The following is a 17,730-nucleotide window of genomic DNA, read 5'->3' as shown; positions in this document are numbered from 1 at the left end:
AGGAAAGATAACCAACTGTTCTCCCTCTAGTATCTCACCTGTTTTGCCACCTCAGCTAGCAGCAGTGTCTTCCCAGTGCAGGGTCCCCCGTAGACCACCATCGGGCTCATTCTGCTCCCCTTGGACGGCATGAGATACTCTTGTATGTAATCCAAGGACTCGGTCTTGAACTCGTAGAGCGCCGCGTAGCTTTTACAGAGCGACAGGTGCTGCAGGATCTCATCGTACAGCGGGTCTGTCTCCGTGTCAAAGTTCTGCTGGACTGTAGCCTGGATGATGTCCACCATGTCCTCGTAGAACTGCTTGCACAGACCTTCAACGTAGTTGCTCTCCACTTCTTGCGAGTAGCCAAGCTTCATGTCGCAGTGAGTGACCGAGGAGTAGACACGGAGGTTGGAGGCGGCCACGACCGTTGGGATGAATTCGTCCCGCACCTTCAGAAGGCGTTCGTAGGCTTCCTGGTTGCGCATGACGCGATCGCCGCTCACCACGATGTCCATGTATTTGGCCATCTCGGGGAGTTTGGCGAAGCGGTCGAAGTTGGAGATCTTGCGAATGTAGCAGACACATTTCCTGAGAAAGGCTGGCGTTTGTTTCCCAAGGGCAAAGTCTAACTCATCCTCCAAGGCTGAAATAGAAGAAAGATACAACCGATCACCATAAACCCTTTTTAAAACAGAAGAAAACTTAAGATTCGATTGTGTTGATAAGTTCTAAAATACCGATAAGGACCACAGCTGGATGACAATGTACAACCTACAAAGATAAACGCCTAACAGATGTAAGATTTAGATTTCTTTCAGGAGCAAAGCTGAACCAACTTAAGAAGCCTTTAGCCTCCGATTACATTTCCATTGAGCTTTATTTAAAAAGAAACAAAGTTGATAAAATCACATAAGCCAGCACCACTGAACTGTATCACAGGCTCCCCCACAAAGAGCCTGCTGACTTAAATTCTGCCAGCGTCTCCTGTCTCGTTTTGCTCACATGGTAGCCCACTAATTAGGTGGGAGAGAGCAAAGTGTGAAAGGAAAGTTAGGAGTTCCAGGAGACGGCACAACTTCCTCTACACCAGCACCACTTAAAGCCCACTGTGCTCAATTAAAGTGCGGTTTCCTGACACAAAAGAGGCGCTTCCTTTTCATATGAACTTATAAAACTTGAGCAGCAATTACTTAATTAACTTCTAAAGTTATTCCCACTGTTAAAAAAGGCTGCATGCTGCGTCTCCTCTGTAAGAACAGGGCCGGGACTATAAAGCGGGGACTTGTCATCAGATCGTGAGCTTTATTGCTTAAATCGTCTCCTGCAATGACAGCCTGGGAAAAGAGAAAGATGCCTTGAAAGATTACTTCAGCGCTGTCCAAACAATTCAGCAATAACCGGGTGATTCCCAAATGGAGCCTTTTACAGACAAGAGCCGATATTAGACCGACCGCACAGGGCGGAAATAAACAGTGGGAGAAATTGTTCAAATGTCAGAGTTATAGTTTTCACCTTCTACACTAGCAGAGAGGAAACTGAGAAATATTGTTTTTTTTTTTTCTGATTCTCTGTTTTGATGTGCACCTTAAAGTTCACCCCCCCAAAAATCTACCCACCCCCATGCCAATTGAAAGTCGGGTAATGTTTTGTAGTTCTCATAACCTTTCTGGAGCTGAAAATATTGCCTGATAACATCAGTAAACATGGTGAAGAACAGGGTGAAAGAATGAAGAAAATGTTTCCGTTTTGACCTGACATTGTAAGACGCTGCTTGGATTAATTACCGTGAAGTGAGCGTCCAGCGCGATCGATCAATCGCTGTCATCAGTCTGACAGATCCTGATTGCATCTCATCTCTTGTCATCAATTTAGTTCCAAGACAACGGTCTAATCAATAACCTCACTCGTTAAATACATGGGCTTCACCGTGTGATTATTTACCCCTGGTTGCTCTCATTCATCATGTCAGCAGAGGCTTTCTTATATTTCAGACCATAATAACAGTAAATTTAGCTTCTCTCAGATTTACACTGTTATGCAACATTACAACTTTAAGATGCACTGTCTGTAAAAAGGTTAGATTTGGTTGATTTTACAGGATACATTTGGAGATTTCACTACTTTAGCTTCATTATCAATAATCTCCTGCTCAAAAGTGACACAATTATATAAGAAAAATATATTTTGTCAGTCAACAACCCAAAGAGATTTAGTCTTTTTTTAAAAAATTTTTATCATGGACATTTTAAAGGTTCACTTTACTCGAAAGTTAAAGTTAAGTTACTTTGTTAGATTTTACAGTGTATGTAAGAGTGAAAACTAGCAAATTTGGGAAGCTAAATGTAGGTAATTCTTTTATTTATGCATGCAAATGGAAGCAAAGAACTGATAATTCTTATTTTCTGTTGCTACTGCAAAGTGTTCCGACATGAAAAGATCACTGTCGATTTTAAAAGCTGACTTTACTTTCAGTAAGTCAGGGACCGATTACCTATCAAATTTACATTGTACAAAGAAATATAAAGTTTCAAAATAGAGACCCGCAGAGATAGAACTGGACAGACACGTTCCATCATGAAAAGAAGTCATCCAATGATGTGACACGAGAAGATGGAAGAAGTTAGAAACAGTGGACCTGAAACCAACCAGAGCAAAGGAATTTCTTGGCTTGAGGGCTCTTCATGGTCCCCTTCTCCTGAAGCTGCAGCACCGCTGTGCGGAAGATCCTCTTGATCTCCTCCGACACATTCCTCCAGGCCTTGTCATTCTTGGTCTTGGCTGCGCTGCTCGACTCCATCTAAGTGGGCCGGAGTGCAAAGAGAGGGAGAGAGAGAGAGAGAGAGAGAGAGAGAGAGAGAGAGAGAGAGAGAGAGAGTTTGGATGACGGACGGAGGGAATGTGCACTGTGCAGACGCATAGAGCGACAAAGGGAATATTGTCCTCGTGTTTCATGTGAGACACGGTCATCTAGTTTTACATGTGGCCTTCAGAAATGTGTTTCTTTTAAATCGCTTGGTGTGATTAATTTCCGAGTAACTCGCTGCTATCTGGTGGGGAGTTTGAGAGATTCTCCACGTCTGAAAATTTCACATCTGAATGTTTTAGAATCCTTAACTGTGTTTAAGTGTTATACTTGCCAACAATGTGCAGTTTTGATGACACATAGCAATGTTACCATGCACTTTTCTTAGCAAAACTTAGCCAGATATTTTATTATATCTGTAAAACAATAATAGGGGAACTCGAAAGCTAAACCGTTTTAATCAAAATTAACTGTGCTGACAGAATTGTTGTTAAATGACTTTTATGGGGTCGTTTGCAAGCATACCAAGATTTTCTTTGAGTTTGTGAGCAAAGTTGTGAAGTCTCAGGCAGCTCTTAAGCTCCTTTGAAGTCCTTTGCTTTACAATTTGCCAAAGCAAAGCTGGTTTTCTGTTCAAATATGTTCCTCAAGGAGAATTAAATTCATGAACCACGGGGCTCAAGGAGAAGACACTATTATCAACCCTGAAAAGACACTATTTAGGAACATCCACGGGGGTTAAAATGACAAACAACAACCGCCAACAAATCCCTTTTCTGCTTGGTAGAGTGTTCGCCGCGCTCACCGAGTTCTGGTAGTTCTTAAGCATTTGGGCTTTGGGTTTGAGGTAGTATGCGGGTGGCACAGAGTTTTCATCCCTGCAGTACCACTCTTCCAAGATGTGTGTGTCCAGCCCCGCCTCCACAGCTGCATCCAAGATCATCTCGAACTCCGCTGATTCCACCTCCCCCGGCACTCGGATGCTGCCGTACTTTTCTCCCACCAGACCCTGAGGAGAGGGGGGGGGAAAGAAAGGAAATAGAGGGCAGGGAAGGTGAGAAAGAGAGGGACAGGAAATGTGTATCATTACACTCCTTCAAGCGGGTTTCAGGGCTCTATTTTTTGGATGAGTGGTGCAGGGTGAAAAGTGGAGTCAAAGATGCATACCGTGCGACTTATTTAAGGCAATTTCAGAGCCACGGGCGCAACTGTGGCGCAGTTGGGACATCCACAAGCCAATTTGAAGCTGCCACGAGAATCCCCACTACGTGTGCAATGCGGTGCATCCTGACAGCTCTTTCTCGGGTAGAAATTGCTTTCCACTACGGCCACATTTGTACAGTTTAAATAAGAAACCCTCTTCCCACGGAGACGCATTCATGTTTGCAGAAAGTGCTGAGAATAACAAGCGAGAAAGAGCGCGCGATTGTTCAATAAAAGTGCCATCTGCTCTCTATATGCTGCACACTATCACATAGATATCACAACTTAAAGAAATGTGAAAGGGGGATTATTTAAGTGAAGGAACAATGATAAGGGACAGTTTTAATATCAAGAAGAAGAGAAAAGAAAAGGAAAACGCTGTTGTTTTAAAAACATGTTGATGCGGGTGTTTCCCACACATATTTTACTTATAGTTCAAGTTTGAGAAGGATGCTTTTAAAACGGCAAAACAGCTTTTGACCAGGTGATGCGAGTTCGTGTCAGGTTTTAATATCTTTATGATGTTACTTTGCTGAGGCACAGAGACGAACGGTTTCTGCTGAGAGGAGACATGAAAATAATGAAATGTGAGCTGGACAATGACAAAGGAAAAGTGGAGGCCTGTGCGAGACCTGCAAGTGATTGCATTCACATCCTTACCAAAAGTGAAGGACGCCTGGAAGTGGGCAGTGACAATTTCTATTTCCGTACGTACAAATCTGATCAAATCGTCAACGCTGTCTGCTGCTCATGCAGTCCTTTTGGCCGGTACCTCAAAAGCGCTGAGGTTCAATACTAATCCCCTCTCAAAATTCATTGTTTCCTGTAAGAAAAAGCTGATTCGTTCTGCTGCTGCACAGCAAACGCCTGAATGACACACTTTATGTGAAAAAACACACAGCCGTGGCCAAATTTCCTAATGCTCAGTAATCAGTCGTATTAAGAAAAATGAGCAGATTGCCTCATGTATAGAACAGATGGGAGGGTTTTACATGAAAGGAAATTAATGCATTCATTAAAGGGAGGTATGTAGATTTGCGAGGACAGAATATAAGGCCGTGAAATTTGATTTAAGTGGGCTTCTGCGCTGTAAGTTGATGTTGTTATCGTGACGTCTTCTCAGGCAAAGCCAAACGATCGCTGTCCACAATCTCGGAAACTAGAACTCTCAACACAGAAGCTGCATAATTACGCTTCATCAAATTAAATAGTGGCCTTTTCATCCCGCTTTTATCTCCCTCTCCACCTGGCATATCTACTGTAAGCCCCAGTGAGACTCCATTCTCCCCCCTCGGCATCTACGCTCACGCTTTTGAGCGGCGGCCGATTCAGTGCCGTCGAAAGTGATCAGGGCCATTTCCTGGCATGCTACTCGCTGTCCTCTATCAGTCACGTTCGAGGAGAACTGGAGCAAAAATCACTGGAAACCCCCCACCCCCCAACTCCATGACCAGCTGATCTTTACTCTATGCGTCGTAACTCAGATGCGGCTTAAGCCTCTGGGGCGAAGACGCGGAGCGAGCGAGGGGCCGAGCCAAATGACTGTGAGCTCCAATGAGCAGGAAAACCACGTTGGTGCGCTCGCGGCAATGACGCTTCAAAGCCATTCCATGTTGGACTCCTCGTTCGCTTGGCATTCACAGTGGGAACAGATGCAGAGAACAAGCAGAATCAGAAGATGGCATGTGGCATGGTCCGTAGGAACGGCCCACTCTCAAAACCCACAAACGCCCGTGGTGGAATCATTTAGGTTCCTGCAGTTTTGTGGCCACGTTCCTCAAATTTGATACCAAGAGTTCATTATGCGGCTTGTTTTTTGGATTTAGAAGATATTTTCTATGCACAGCATCAGTTGTTTTGGAGGAGGAGGTGTCATTTTCAAGGTTGGGTATCCAAACCCATGTTTTGCGTAATATAAACACTGAGCTGACCCACTTATCCCATGAAACAGTAGATTAAATGTATGTAGCTGGCACCAAAGGGCGAAAAACAACAGTGGAGAGGATTAAAAAGATATCCCTTGACTATTATCACATTTGGTTTAAAACAAGGGAGTTAAAGAAAAATGATGCTAAGGAATGAATAAATGAATCCTCTAGTGACTGGAATATTTGAGTACATTCACTAAAGCAAGAATCTAATTAGAAAACAGTGCTAATTTAAGTGCATAACATGAGCCGAGCATCTCTATAAGTCAGAAAATACCAAACGACCAAAACGTGGAAGAGAGGAAGGGGATTCCCTCTTGTGTGAAACTCTCTGTGCTCTCCTCCTGCCAAAATAACAAGTTTAATAACTAGGCCAGGCTGCTCACTAGCTTCAGGCGTGATTGATGGGAAAGGTTATGAGCTGCATTCAGGCATGTCAAGTGACAGGTACACATTTCAGCTCAGCGTACTTAAAAAGACATAATTAACTGCATCACTCGCCTATTGCTCACCAACGTGAAATCGAAACATATCCTGAGATCTCTTAAATGTTGTCCAAACAATTTGTTTCTTTTTTTTAATTTATTTTAATGGAGACTATTATGATAAAAAAGGTTTCTAATTCATTCAAGCAACCCCATAAATGGATGTTTCCATAATCAACCATTGTCTTAGTTCCGCTCCCCAGTTATTGATGCCATGCCTGTCAAGATTTGCATTCTCGCATGGAAATGATACCATTAGAAGCCTCATTCATATTCAAAATTCATAGTCCTGGAAACAATGGATCCTTAATTTAAGACATGCAAAGGCTTCATATTTCTAACAGACCACCACTGATTCTTAGTGGCTGAGGAACCAACTCCTCCAGATTGGATCAATTTTAGCTAGATAGTTAGCTTGCTAATCAGGATGTTTATTAACAGTCTCTCCATGAGTTTGTTGAAAATGCAACCTCAACCTGACAGTGTGAAGTTTCAGTTTTTTATGTCAGGTATGACTGACAACAATGTTACAATACTATACAACAGACTATTCCTCTTTAGCTGGTTAGCTCAAAAACTGTTGCTTCTTTTTGAACTGTTTGTCTTTTTCAAACAACACGTTTAACTTTATATGTTACAAGAGACTAGGACTGCTGACTTTATGGATCTCAAGTAACCTTGGCTGGTGCTGTTGAACATTACACTCTCCAAATTTAAGCCTACAGGCTAGCTGTGGATGGGGGGAGGTTAGCAAATGGTCAATTATTGTGATTTTTGTGGCCTGAATATAATGAATAGTGCCGTGATTTAATCAGTTTTCCACATTGGTGATCTGGTGGGCATCGAACACCTTAATGTTACCATTTTAATACACTATTAATCTACCCGTTTTAGCTAATTCAAACATAGTTAAGTAGCTTAGCCAACGGTGTGTCTTCAAATCCGCAACTCATTTTGATGATGATGCATCTAGATTTGTAAAGATCGACAGACAATTGGTTTCATGCCCTGACAGCTGTCACTTACATTTACTGTTAGTATTTCACAACAAAGGTTTAACTTGTCCTTCCTAAGTTCAAACAATATTTACGAAAAAAAGCAAAAGATTGCAGTCAAAGAAGAAGAGTGAAACTGGCCCATTTCTAAAACTTTTCGAGTTTGACTCCAATCATGACATCCGACACTGTTAGGAGACCCCTTTAGCACTTCTAAAAACCTGTGACAGGACAGATTATCGAATCACCCAGCAGGTCACCTCGTCCGCCCTCTTTCGACGGCCTTCTATGACTCACAGTGCGGCAGTGATGTGTCAGTGGAGGATGGAGGCACTGGGCTCAACTACAGTAATGCAGAGAGAGAGAGAGAGAGACTTATAGAGTGTGTGTGTGTGTAAGAGAAGGAGAGAGCAGTCACTCTCCAAGTTGCTGACAAAGTCTCTGTCAGCTTGCCTCGTGGTGATACGGCAGAATGAATGGACCAGTTGGCCGGCTGAATGTGTGTGTGTGTGTGTGTGTGTGTGTGTGTGTGTCTTTGTAGATAGAGATTAGGATAAAACCGGTGTTTCCTATCAACGCGACAAAATCAGGTGTTGAAATGCTAACACGTCAGCACACACGCGTTCGCACCACTCCGCCCTCGCGTTAAATCCACTGTCACTTCTGTCACCCGCCCAACTTGTCGGAGCTGAACAGTAAGAAGTGTCCAAATATTTGCCGGGCGGGTTTAACATCCCTGCCTTAGCCGGAGAGCAGACTTGGAATGGGGCCATCTAAAGTGGATTACGGCATGGCAGCTGACAAGTGTGAGTCCATGTGTGAGTGCACATGTGCGCCGTGTGTGCGTCTCTCTTTTTGACAGGGTACCAAAGGGCTGCAGTAGTTCTTATTGCGCTTTAGCAGACGCAGGTGGAAGAAACACAGGAGGCTAAAGTGACAATAGCAAAGCGCACAAGGGACCAAAATGTATTTCCAGTTTTAGCCGCACTCCACTCCCCCCTCCCTCCCTCGTCTGGTTTGTCATCCTTGGAAGGGGTTTTTATACTCCGGCTAAGTGCACTTTATCTGATGAGCCCTTTGGGAGAGGCGACTAAGATATTGTACACAGCTACAGTATGATTCAACAAATCAATCACTCCCGTGGTCAATCAGTCAATGAAACACACAGTCAACGGCTCTGATATTTGCTGCATAAGCTTTGGCACCGCAGGAAGGGGGGGGGGACGGCTTTAAAAAGAAACAAATGATCTGATCAAAGAAACGCGTAATTCTCAGTGACGTGCACTCACTGACAGAGCCGTGTTTCTCTCATCTGAGAGCAAATTCCCCAAACGACGCACTGACAGAACACAGTACAAAACCGTCGTCTCCAAAAAACAGCGTACTATGACAATTAGAGCGTACTAACGCGACTCAACTCAATATGTGCGCTGCCAATTAAAGAAAACGGCTGGCAATCATCATCATATTATTTAAGATTATAGTCTGGAAAATGTCAAAACATGGTGAAAAATGCTCACCTCAGCCTCCCATAGGTCAAAGTGACTCCTTCAGATTGTTTTTTTTCTCAAACCTTTTGTCCAAAACCCCAAAACTCTTCATGTACGAGCCTGACTGGCAAAGAAAAGAAGCAAATCCTCACATCTAAGAAGGTGGAACCAGCAAATATTTTACACTTTTGCTTGGAAATGATTCATTGTTCATCAAAGTAGTGATTAACTAGTTGATTAATCTTAAACTGCTGCGGCTTTAATGTTGCTATTCAATCACACATGCACTGTCTTCTTGCCTGAAAAACTCATTGGATCAACAAATGTGTATTCATCCACCGCTGAAAGTAGTCCCCCCTCATTGAGTGAATGAGAGCGCCCAGATGTGTTAACAATTAATGAACCGTCATGACAGCAAATCTCCACATTTGTGGTTTGTTTTTAAAGATTTTATAGTGTTCTACCTGTATAGTCTTATTATTTTCCCTTTTCTTTCTTTTTTTTCTATTTTAACTTAAAAATACAACAACAACTACTCCTTTGTACATGTTGCAAGTGTTTCGTTAAAAACCATTAAATATAGCTCATCGGCTGCTTGCGCATGATGGTATGTGGTTGGCGATGCTGTAGTTACATCCATGGAGATATAAAATCTACAAAAAACATCCACATCTTTAGTGAAAACCAGTGAGATCAATGGGGCTGATAGAGAAGGAGAATAAAGGTTGACTTCGCAATATTGGCTGTGACTTTTCGATAAGAATGATACAGAAAAACGGCAGCATTATCCTGTAAACATCACAAAAAGACGTGACTTATTTTGTTGTTTTCCCAGATCTGCACCACGAGATGTTTCACCACCATCCAAAATTCATTTAGCCTTCACAAGAATCTCTTCTTTTTCCTTAGTGTGTTTCGTTGTGGGACATTAATATCCATATCTTGAAAATCAAGAGGATTAATCGCGCATGCCAACTCCAAAACCTTGCTTGGAATTAGCCTATTTGTGGGGATCGAATAAGTCACTTTGCTGTGAAATTCTCGCACGTATTGACTTTCAGGGAAACCAGCCGCTTTAGCAGTTACATCATGTTAGCTGAATGAAGGGGAGGAAGAGAGGAAATAAGAGCTACGGTATCCTCAACTATCCTCTTACATGCAGCAAACCTGCCACAAGGCCAGTCAGGAGAGAGAAGCAGAAAAACTGGATGAGTGGCTGCATACTGCTCGCTGATACGCGTCCTTGAGGCATTTATCAACTTTTACTGTTTTTTTTTTTCTTTTTTTTTTTTGACACGGGGGAATTTGAGACTGGCGGAGACTAGAAGAGAGGAGGAGAGTAAAGTGAAGAAGGAGAGAGAGAGAGAGAGAGAGAGAGGAAAAAAAGCAAAACAGACACGGCTCATTGTCATGCTTAATCTCCGGGTCAATGACACCATCACCATGCCAACCCCCTGCTATCGCCATGGAAACCAGCTTTATTGCATCGACAGTTTAGAGAAAAGCCCACCCCCCCCCATGACCACCACCACCTCACGCAGGTGTAGTGTTGTGGTGTGTGTGTGTGTGTGTATGTGTGTGTTTAACAACCCTTGCGCTGCCACCTGTCTTGTGTTGAGCCGTGGCCTTTAAAAAACACTTTCTGCAATTGATTCTTACTCATAAACACAAAGACTGACACATCCAATAAAAACTGCCGCTGACTCTCTGTCTTGTGAGCCGAGACAACTTGATGCCGCGAAATGAAAAAGGGCTTGTTTTTATGGCTCTGATTCCACTCGAGAACCATTTTCCCAACCGGTGTAATGAGAGGAACAAAAGCGTTTTTTAAAAAATCCGAAATAACGAGAGAGAAATCCCCGATTCCCACTGATCAGGATGAGATGATGAGCAGAGGATCAAGCTTGTCTCTACATAGAAGTTCCAAAGCTACATATCGGTGCTATTATTTTGATTCCGGAGCACAGCGGAGGTGAATGTGCCAAGCGGAGTATTAAGAGGTTTCCAGTTGTTGCACAGATCCTCTGTGGCAGCGAAGAACACACCTACAGAGAAATCCTGCTTCTCTGTTCCCTCTGTAGTGTCCCCCCCCCCCCTTTCTCCCCTCCTCTCTTTATCTCCCCTCTTTTTTCTTTCTTCTCTGCAATAGGAACACATCCCGCTTCCTCTATTTTCTCCTGCATCAATAAACTATGCAGATGTAATTTCGCTTTTCAGAGATTTTCTCCTCCTGTCTTCATCCCCTCTTCTGTTCTCCCTCTGATCCGAGCACTGGGCTCTGTGACAGTTGTTGTGGGGCTGCAGACCCCCCAGATCAGCCTCTCTTTGAAGTCTCCTCACGCTGCCATGTGGCTGTGTGTAGAATGTGTGTGTGAGTGTGAGCTGGGGGTGACACTTGAGCTGCAGCATTTGAGGTTTGGCAAAGCTGCGGTGATTGGTTGATTAATCGATTAGTTGCCAACTATTAAATTAACTGCCAACTATTTGATAATCAGTCCATTTTTTTTTTTTTTTAAAGCAAATCATCCAAATTCTCTGACTGCAGCTTCTTTAATGTCACTATTTTCTGGTTTATGTAGCCCTCTATGACACATCTTTGAGCTGGGGGAAAAAACAGGACGACATCTTCGGTAAACACTGATCGCTCAATATTTTCCACCCTTTTCTGAGACTTTATAGACCACTTTCGATAGATTCATCAAGAAAATAACCAATAGATTGACGAACATTAAATGCAATAATTGCTAGTTGCAGCACTAGATCATGGTGAGTGAAAAAGTGTTTTTGATATTTTCTGTCACTATTTGATTAGGTTTCGGTGACAAAAATACTCTATTTGGCTAAGGCAACAAAAATTCCTGGTTAGGTTTAGGGAACTAAAATACTTGCTAAGTTCAGGGAAATTAAACACCTAATTAGTTTTAGTCAACAACAACACTTTAGGGATTTATGGTTTAGGGAACGTATACAGTATACTTGTTTAAGTTTAGGGAACAAAAATACCTAGTTGGGTTTAGGGAACTAAAATACTTGGTTATGTTAAGGAAAACTGTTTGGGTTAAAACAAATCCTCTGACAAAGTTGAACACACTAAGCTATGGCAAAACAAAAGTGTGATTGTAAGTTTTACTGAAAGCACTGGAGCAACATTAACACAACACCAGTGCGGCAAACACACCTTGCATGCACTACTGGAAAGCTTCTTTATGTTGCTGCAAACACAGAAAAGCCCTCAATGCTTCTGACGTCTTCCCCCATCCTCACATATATACATATCTAGGTCTACCACGCTGCGAAAATAAACAACGGTACTCCAGAGATGGCCCAGACAACCCAGAACTGTCATAAACGAGGATCCAAGTCCCTGATCAAAGGACCCGCTGCCGCTCGGAGCTCCCCAGTTCTAGAAACGGGGCCGACTGGCCCTGTGTGGCGGTGGCGGTGGCGCTGTGGAGTCCGGCTGCAGGGACCGCGGCAGCTGGCTCTGACAAGTCCGAATGGGACTTAATTCAGTGGAGCTGCTGTGGGCACAAAACCCTTCATTCACCCCCGAGAGCGAACCACTAGAATATGCCATTAAAGATTTAACCAGCCAGATGGGGAGGATGTGCATAGATGCATTTGTGTGTTTGTGTGTGTGTAGGTGTGTAGACTGGTGTAAACAGTCTGCATCACCCAGAGTTAGAGTTCACCCCAACTGATTCTCAATCTCACGACAGAGAAAATCGCCTCGGGTCAAGATGCTCTGTTTGTATGTGCCTGTGTGGGTGTGTGTTTGAAGGCAGAAGAGAACAAAAAGCTGTGCATGTGTGTGTGTATGTACCTGAGTTTGTGTGTGCCTACTTTCCCTCAGCGTGTTGTGTGGTATTGCTCGGGGTCAGTCAGGGTTAAGATGGTGAAATTGCTGCAGAGACAGAGGGCGGCGAGGCTGATGGGAATGAATGAAATCAGCGCGGCGTGTACAATGCCACGGCAAACAGAAAGCCGGCAGCACAAAAAGGGGGAGAGTGCACCACTTCTTTTCAGCTCGGATCGGATCATTTCAGTGCATCTTAGTCTGATTGAGCTTACACTGTACAGCCCCATCGCACACTTTGTCTCTGCGGGATTCAGAGGCTATGACATCTAACAATGCCGTCTAAAACTCTCACACATTAGGACAAAAAGAACAAAAAAAAAAAAGATTCACAGATAAATCTTAAACTCCTAGTCTGCGTGTGTTGGGGTCAGTATCAAAGTACTCAATATACGCAATATTTGTAAGAAACTATTTCAGTGTTGGAAAAGAAGACGTATTCTTCTTCATGGTATATCAGTAGTTTCATTAATGTTCAGGCATGTGTGCTGCTTCAATCACATGACACATTGGTTGCTGCAACATATGTCCAAAACACCATTTGGCATTCTGACAGTCCAGCAGTCAATGCCTATTTGCAGCTGCTGCTGAATTAACCTCCCATATGGAAGCTAGCTTGTTAACACTCTTAATATGTAGCTTAACAGCAACCTTTGAGGAAAACAACCACATTTGCATTTCCTGCTTGTGGTAACATTGTAATCATTTTTAATAAATGGGCGGTTTCCGTTGAGTCATTTCCTGTTTTATTTTATAGAGTGTATCCTCATGCGTCATGTTTGACTTTCCACTTCCTGTCTTGGTCTTTTTTCCCAACCCGTTTTCAGTGAACATCTGTGTTTTGTAAGTTAATGTGTATGTGTATTTAAGCTTGTCTTTTTATGGCAATCTGCTTTTGTTTGTCCGAGTTTCCGAGTCTCTTTTTGCTTTTTGCATTTTTCGTTTGTTTTTCTTGGATGCTACTTTTTTTAGCCTACGTCTGTGTCTTGCTTTTGGGTACCATAAGATACAATTGTCTTGACTGTTCAGCTGTGCGTTTCATGTGCTAATGTCCGCTACACTGTCACCACCTACTTATGTACAGTATTTCAATTTGTTGTGAATTCATTTCTCGTGGTGATTTCTCTTTGAATTATATGTTCGTGATATTATAATGTTTTTGCCCTGTAGATTTATATGGTGTAAAATTATCAACGCTTATGCAAATAAACTTAACTCAAGCTCCATTTATTAGCTTTTTCTGGAGCTTTCAAGCACATTTCATGCTCCTCATCAGCAGATGCAGTTGTCATGGAGATGGCACATTTATTTTGTCACTCCCCAACCTCTGGTGACATGCACTTGCGATTGTTCTTCCTCTTCTTGCCCCTCTTCAAAAATATCCAACTAAACCGTTATTATTTTTAAACAAAAAACTCTGCAGTGGCCAAACAAATCAGCTGTCTTGTGGAGGAGTTAAGGAGGGACAATCTGTTTTACATGTAAGGAGAATGTTCCTCGCCAAGTGATATTGGTCTGATACAAGGAGCATCATTCCTCTGGAAGTAAAACCAGAATGAATCATTAAGCTGCAGATGTTTTGAAGTGTTTTGTTTTTTTCTGTGCTTGTCTGTGCGTGAGAGAACAGTGAACAAACAACTGGTGATTGAGAAAGGCAGGAAGAAGCAGCTCATGCAGGGTGGGAGAGAAAAAATACAAAGCTCGGCCTGGGGAGGGCGATTACGCTCCCTGCAGACCGGGGCTCCTGCGCTACCCATAATGCATTACCTCTCCCTGTGATCTCTCAACCCAATTCCAACCTCCAGAAAAGGATCTGCTCCATTTGAATAATTCACCATCAATTCCTCTCCGCTCCTGTCACCCCCTTTCTGCCCTTGTCCCTGACTTTTCTCATTTTTTTAAAAAAAAAAAATTTTTATGTGGCCTAAAATTATCTAAAAAAGATCACTGAAATGTCAGGCGTAATTATGCGTCATGCCACTCTCGTTCTCCCTCTCTCTCCTTGCCGAGGTCTTCACATAACTCATTTGAACAAGTGTAATTTTAGCCTTTTTCCTGGATTTTTTTTTGCATACTGCTAGCTTTGCCCAAGTTACTTTCTGACATATTCTCTTCCCGTTTGCACTCCAGCAAAGATGACTGAGCAGCTACTGTTATGTAGGTGAAGTTGCTGTTTTTATGTTGGGAAAGACACCATTAGTTTATCAGATAACATGAATGGCAGTATTTCTTTTATTTACTTAAGTCATTAGTCGACATTTCCAGCTTCCTAACGGACCAAATCAGCCAAAGCTGCAATGAAAAGGCTTCAAATGAGACTGTAAACTCCTGTCATTTCTGTCATTTTTTAACTGCGACCACACCAAGATTCATAAAAAGGCCGGTCTACAAGGAAAATTAGATTTCACTCTTATTAGGTGCTTTGACACCGCTATTACATCTTCAAAAGCGAATAGCCTGGGAACAATCCAGTCTTAATGCCATATCAGAGCCATGTAATGAGATAGAGAGGGATGGTGGGAAAAAACCAGAGCAGACACTGATTCAACAGATTTTCTCCTTATTATGTAAAGTGCGGACGTGCGGCGATAACATTCAAACGTGCTCATAAAATCCATTACATCTCTAACTCGAAGACCTGTGGTACTCACAACGAAACACGGCCCCGCTGAGGTCTTCAGGCATTCCTCCAGGAGCTTCATTCTGAGGCGCTGCAGCTCCGGACTGTCCCACTCCTCCGGGTCCACGCCCCAGTACAGGTCCACCACCTGGAGACACACAAATGTGGGCCAGGAGTTACATTAATGAGAGCAAAAAGACACCCTTAACATATTCTCTTACACCTTTAAAAAGAAAAGGTTTCCTTCCCTTTTATCAAACAGTTCTGCTGTTGACAAGATTAAACTGCCAACCACCTTCGCAGCTCTTAAAAGAAAATGTAAATGATGCTTCCCAATTAAAAAACGTGTTTTTCTCAGACTTAAATGCACAACATGTATTTTCTGCCACTAGGGGTCTCTCTAAGATGTTGGTCAAGTGAGCAAGGGGGCAAATCCACTGCTTTGGGGGGGGGGCGGGGGGTGGGATCAGGAGGAATTATTTTTATGACATGTATTTATCCTCACTCCTGTTCATCAACCTGACTGCAGCAGTGATCTGATTGAGATTCAGTATGTTGTAGAGATGCGATTAACTATTCTGATGATTGATTTATCAGTTTAGTTGAGATTTTTTTTAAAAAACAGAAAAACAAAATTCCCTGATTCCAACATCTTAAATGGGAATACTTTTGGTTTCCTTTTATCCTCTTTGACAGTAAACTGAATATCTTTGGGTTGTGGACAAAACAAGGTATTTGAGTACGACACGTTTCTGGCATTTTATTCACCGAACAGCTCATCACTTAATCGAGGAACTAATCAACAGATTAAAATACATTTTGTCCTCCTGCTAAACAGCTCGTTTGAACAGTAAGTGCAAACATATTGTTTCCAAATTAAAACCAAATACAGGGTGGTCAATTTGCCTGCACACATTGAAATTTAATGAATTTAATGGTGAAAAAAAAAGGAACAAAAGCCTTTCAGCAGAGAAGCACAGCGTTCAAGGGAATTTGAGAGAAAGCTGTTGCCAAGTTTTGGGTTAAGTATAATTAGACAGCAAAACCGCTCTGGCTGGCGCTCTAAAATCTCAGTTGAACCAATGCCATCGCCGCTTTCAACACACACACACAAACACACCTGCTTTTTGTCACTGAAAACCTCGACGTCGCTGTCGAGGCGCCACTAGACACCAGCGAGGTGGAATGACTGAACGAGCACATATGCCACAGAGGGGGTCTCCCTCAACACATTTGTCAGAATTTCTGGCAGTTTCAGACGATATCAACAGTAAACACGCCACGGGGGGAATCTCCCAGTGGAGGAGAGGCGGGTGAGGGAAAAAAACTCATGTGAGTGTGTGTGTGTGTGTGGCCCCCGCCACGCTGCTGCTGGCTCGGGGTGCTTAAAGAGGACAACGAGCCCTCCTACCGGCAGCTGCCTGGGTCTCTCTCAGTGTTGGCCTGCCCGGCATGTGGCTTACAATAAGGTACATTACTCCTGATGGCCTTTGCTGCTTGGAGGCTCAGGTTTCAAGTCCCCAAAAAGCGTAATGATCGCATAATTCTCCTCTTCTCCTCCTCGCTGTGGCTGTCAATTCTGCTGCTCTGCCTCCCCCGATGGCGGCGGTAAAGGAGTAAAAGTAGGAGGGGGATGAGGTGAAGCCAAAGTGATTCAGCAAGCCCAGGCTGCGGCTGTCTTCCTTCATGCTCTGCTGCTCACCAGACTAGCTAGCTCAAATGAGGTTAGCCCTGGCACAATGACTGACACATCCGCAGTGTGGCAGAGAACAGCAGTGACTGGCAGCCCTGGATAACGGCTCGGCACAGAAACCCAGAGTGTGGGACTCTGCTTTGACAGTCCGGGAGATACCGGTGGGAGCAGCAGGGGGGCCGGAGCTACACCTCGGCTCATCTGCGTGATTGCTGTTGTGCACCTGTGAGCAGCTGTGTGACTGGAAGGAGACAGACAGCGACATATTTCCTCCACAGCCTAGGGCTGCAAATAACAAATATTGTCATTATTAATTATTGCAGGGGCTACCGACTGTTTAGCTTTGTAACCGAGGATGCACAGTGCTGGAATTTGCCAACATCACATGTGCTGATAATTTCCCGACCCATTTTGGCCAACTGCAGATGTATGCGCATTTTTTTTTTTTTTTTACCCCAAACTAAATTGCAGAGAACATCAAGTCCCTCAGGTTGTGGTAGAAAAATATATATTCCTACTTTTACTGTGATAGTTGATAATGCTGGGCAAAATACGAAAACTTATGAGTTGACAGTTTGCATTTGGTGCACACAGTCGAAGCGCGAAAATGTTCATTTCGGTTCACGCTGATATCTAATTTTAAAGGTGTAGTATGTAATTTGGGGGCAGAGG

The 17,730-nt window shown here is 43.2% G+C and overlaps 1 protein-coding gene across 3 annotated transcripts in view; it reads right to left on the bottom strand.

Moving 5' to 3' along the window:
• The window catches only part of LOC119026792 (NACHT and WD repeat domain-containing protein 2), a 51,656-nt gene that overhangs the window by 9,607 nt on the left and 24,319 nt on the right, over window positions 1-17,730 (bottom strand). For all 3 annotated transcript variants that reach the window (XM_037111322.1, XM_037111321.1, XM_037111323.1), the window contains exons 4-7: window positions 15,397-15,513; window positions 3,594-3,797; window positions 2,632-2,782; window positions 39-628 (exon numbers count right to left, since the gene is read on the bottom strand). In XM_037111322.1, the coding sequence (XP_036967217.1) occupies window positions 39-628; window positions 2,632-2,782; window positions 3,594-3,797; window positions 15,397-15,513 (1,062 nt within the window). The remainder of the gene's footprint in view (window positions 1-38; window positions 629-2,631; window positions 2,783-3,593; window positions 3,798-15,396; window positions 15,514-17,730) is intronic.

This window comes from Acanthopagrus latus, chromosome 10 (genome assembly GCF_904848185.1).
Source record: "Acanthopagrus latus isolate v.2019 chromosome 10, fAcaLat1.1, whole genome shotgun sequence".
Taxonomy (NCBI): Eukaryota; Metazoa; Chordata; class Actinopteri; order Spariformes; family Sparidae; genus Acanthopagrus; species Acanthopagrus latus.
Note: the sequence above shows the minus strand (reverse complement) of the source record. Positions and strands in the feature narration are given on the sequence as shown.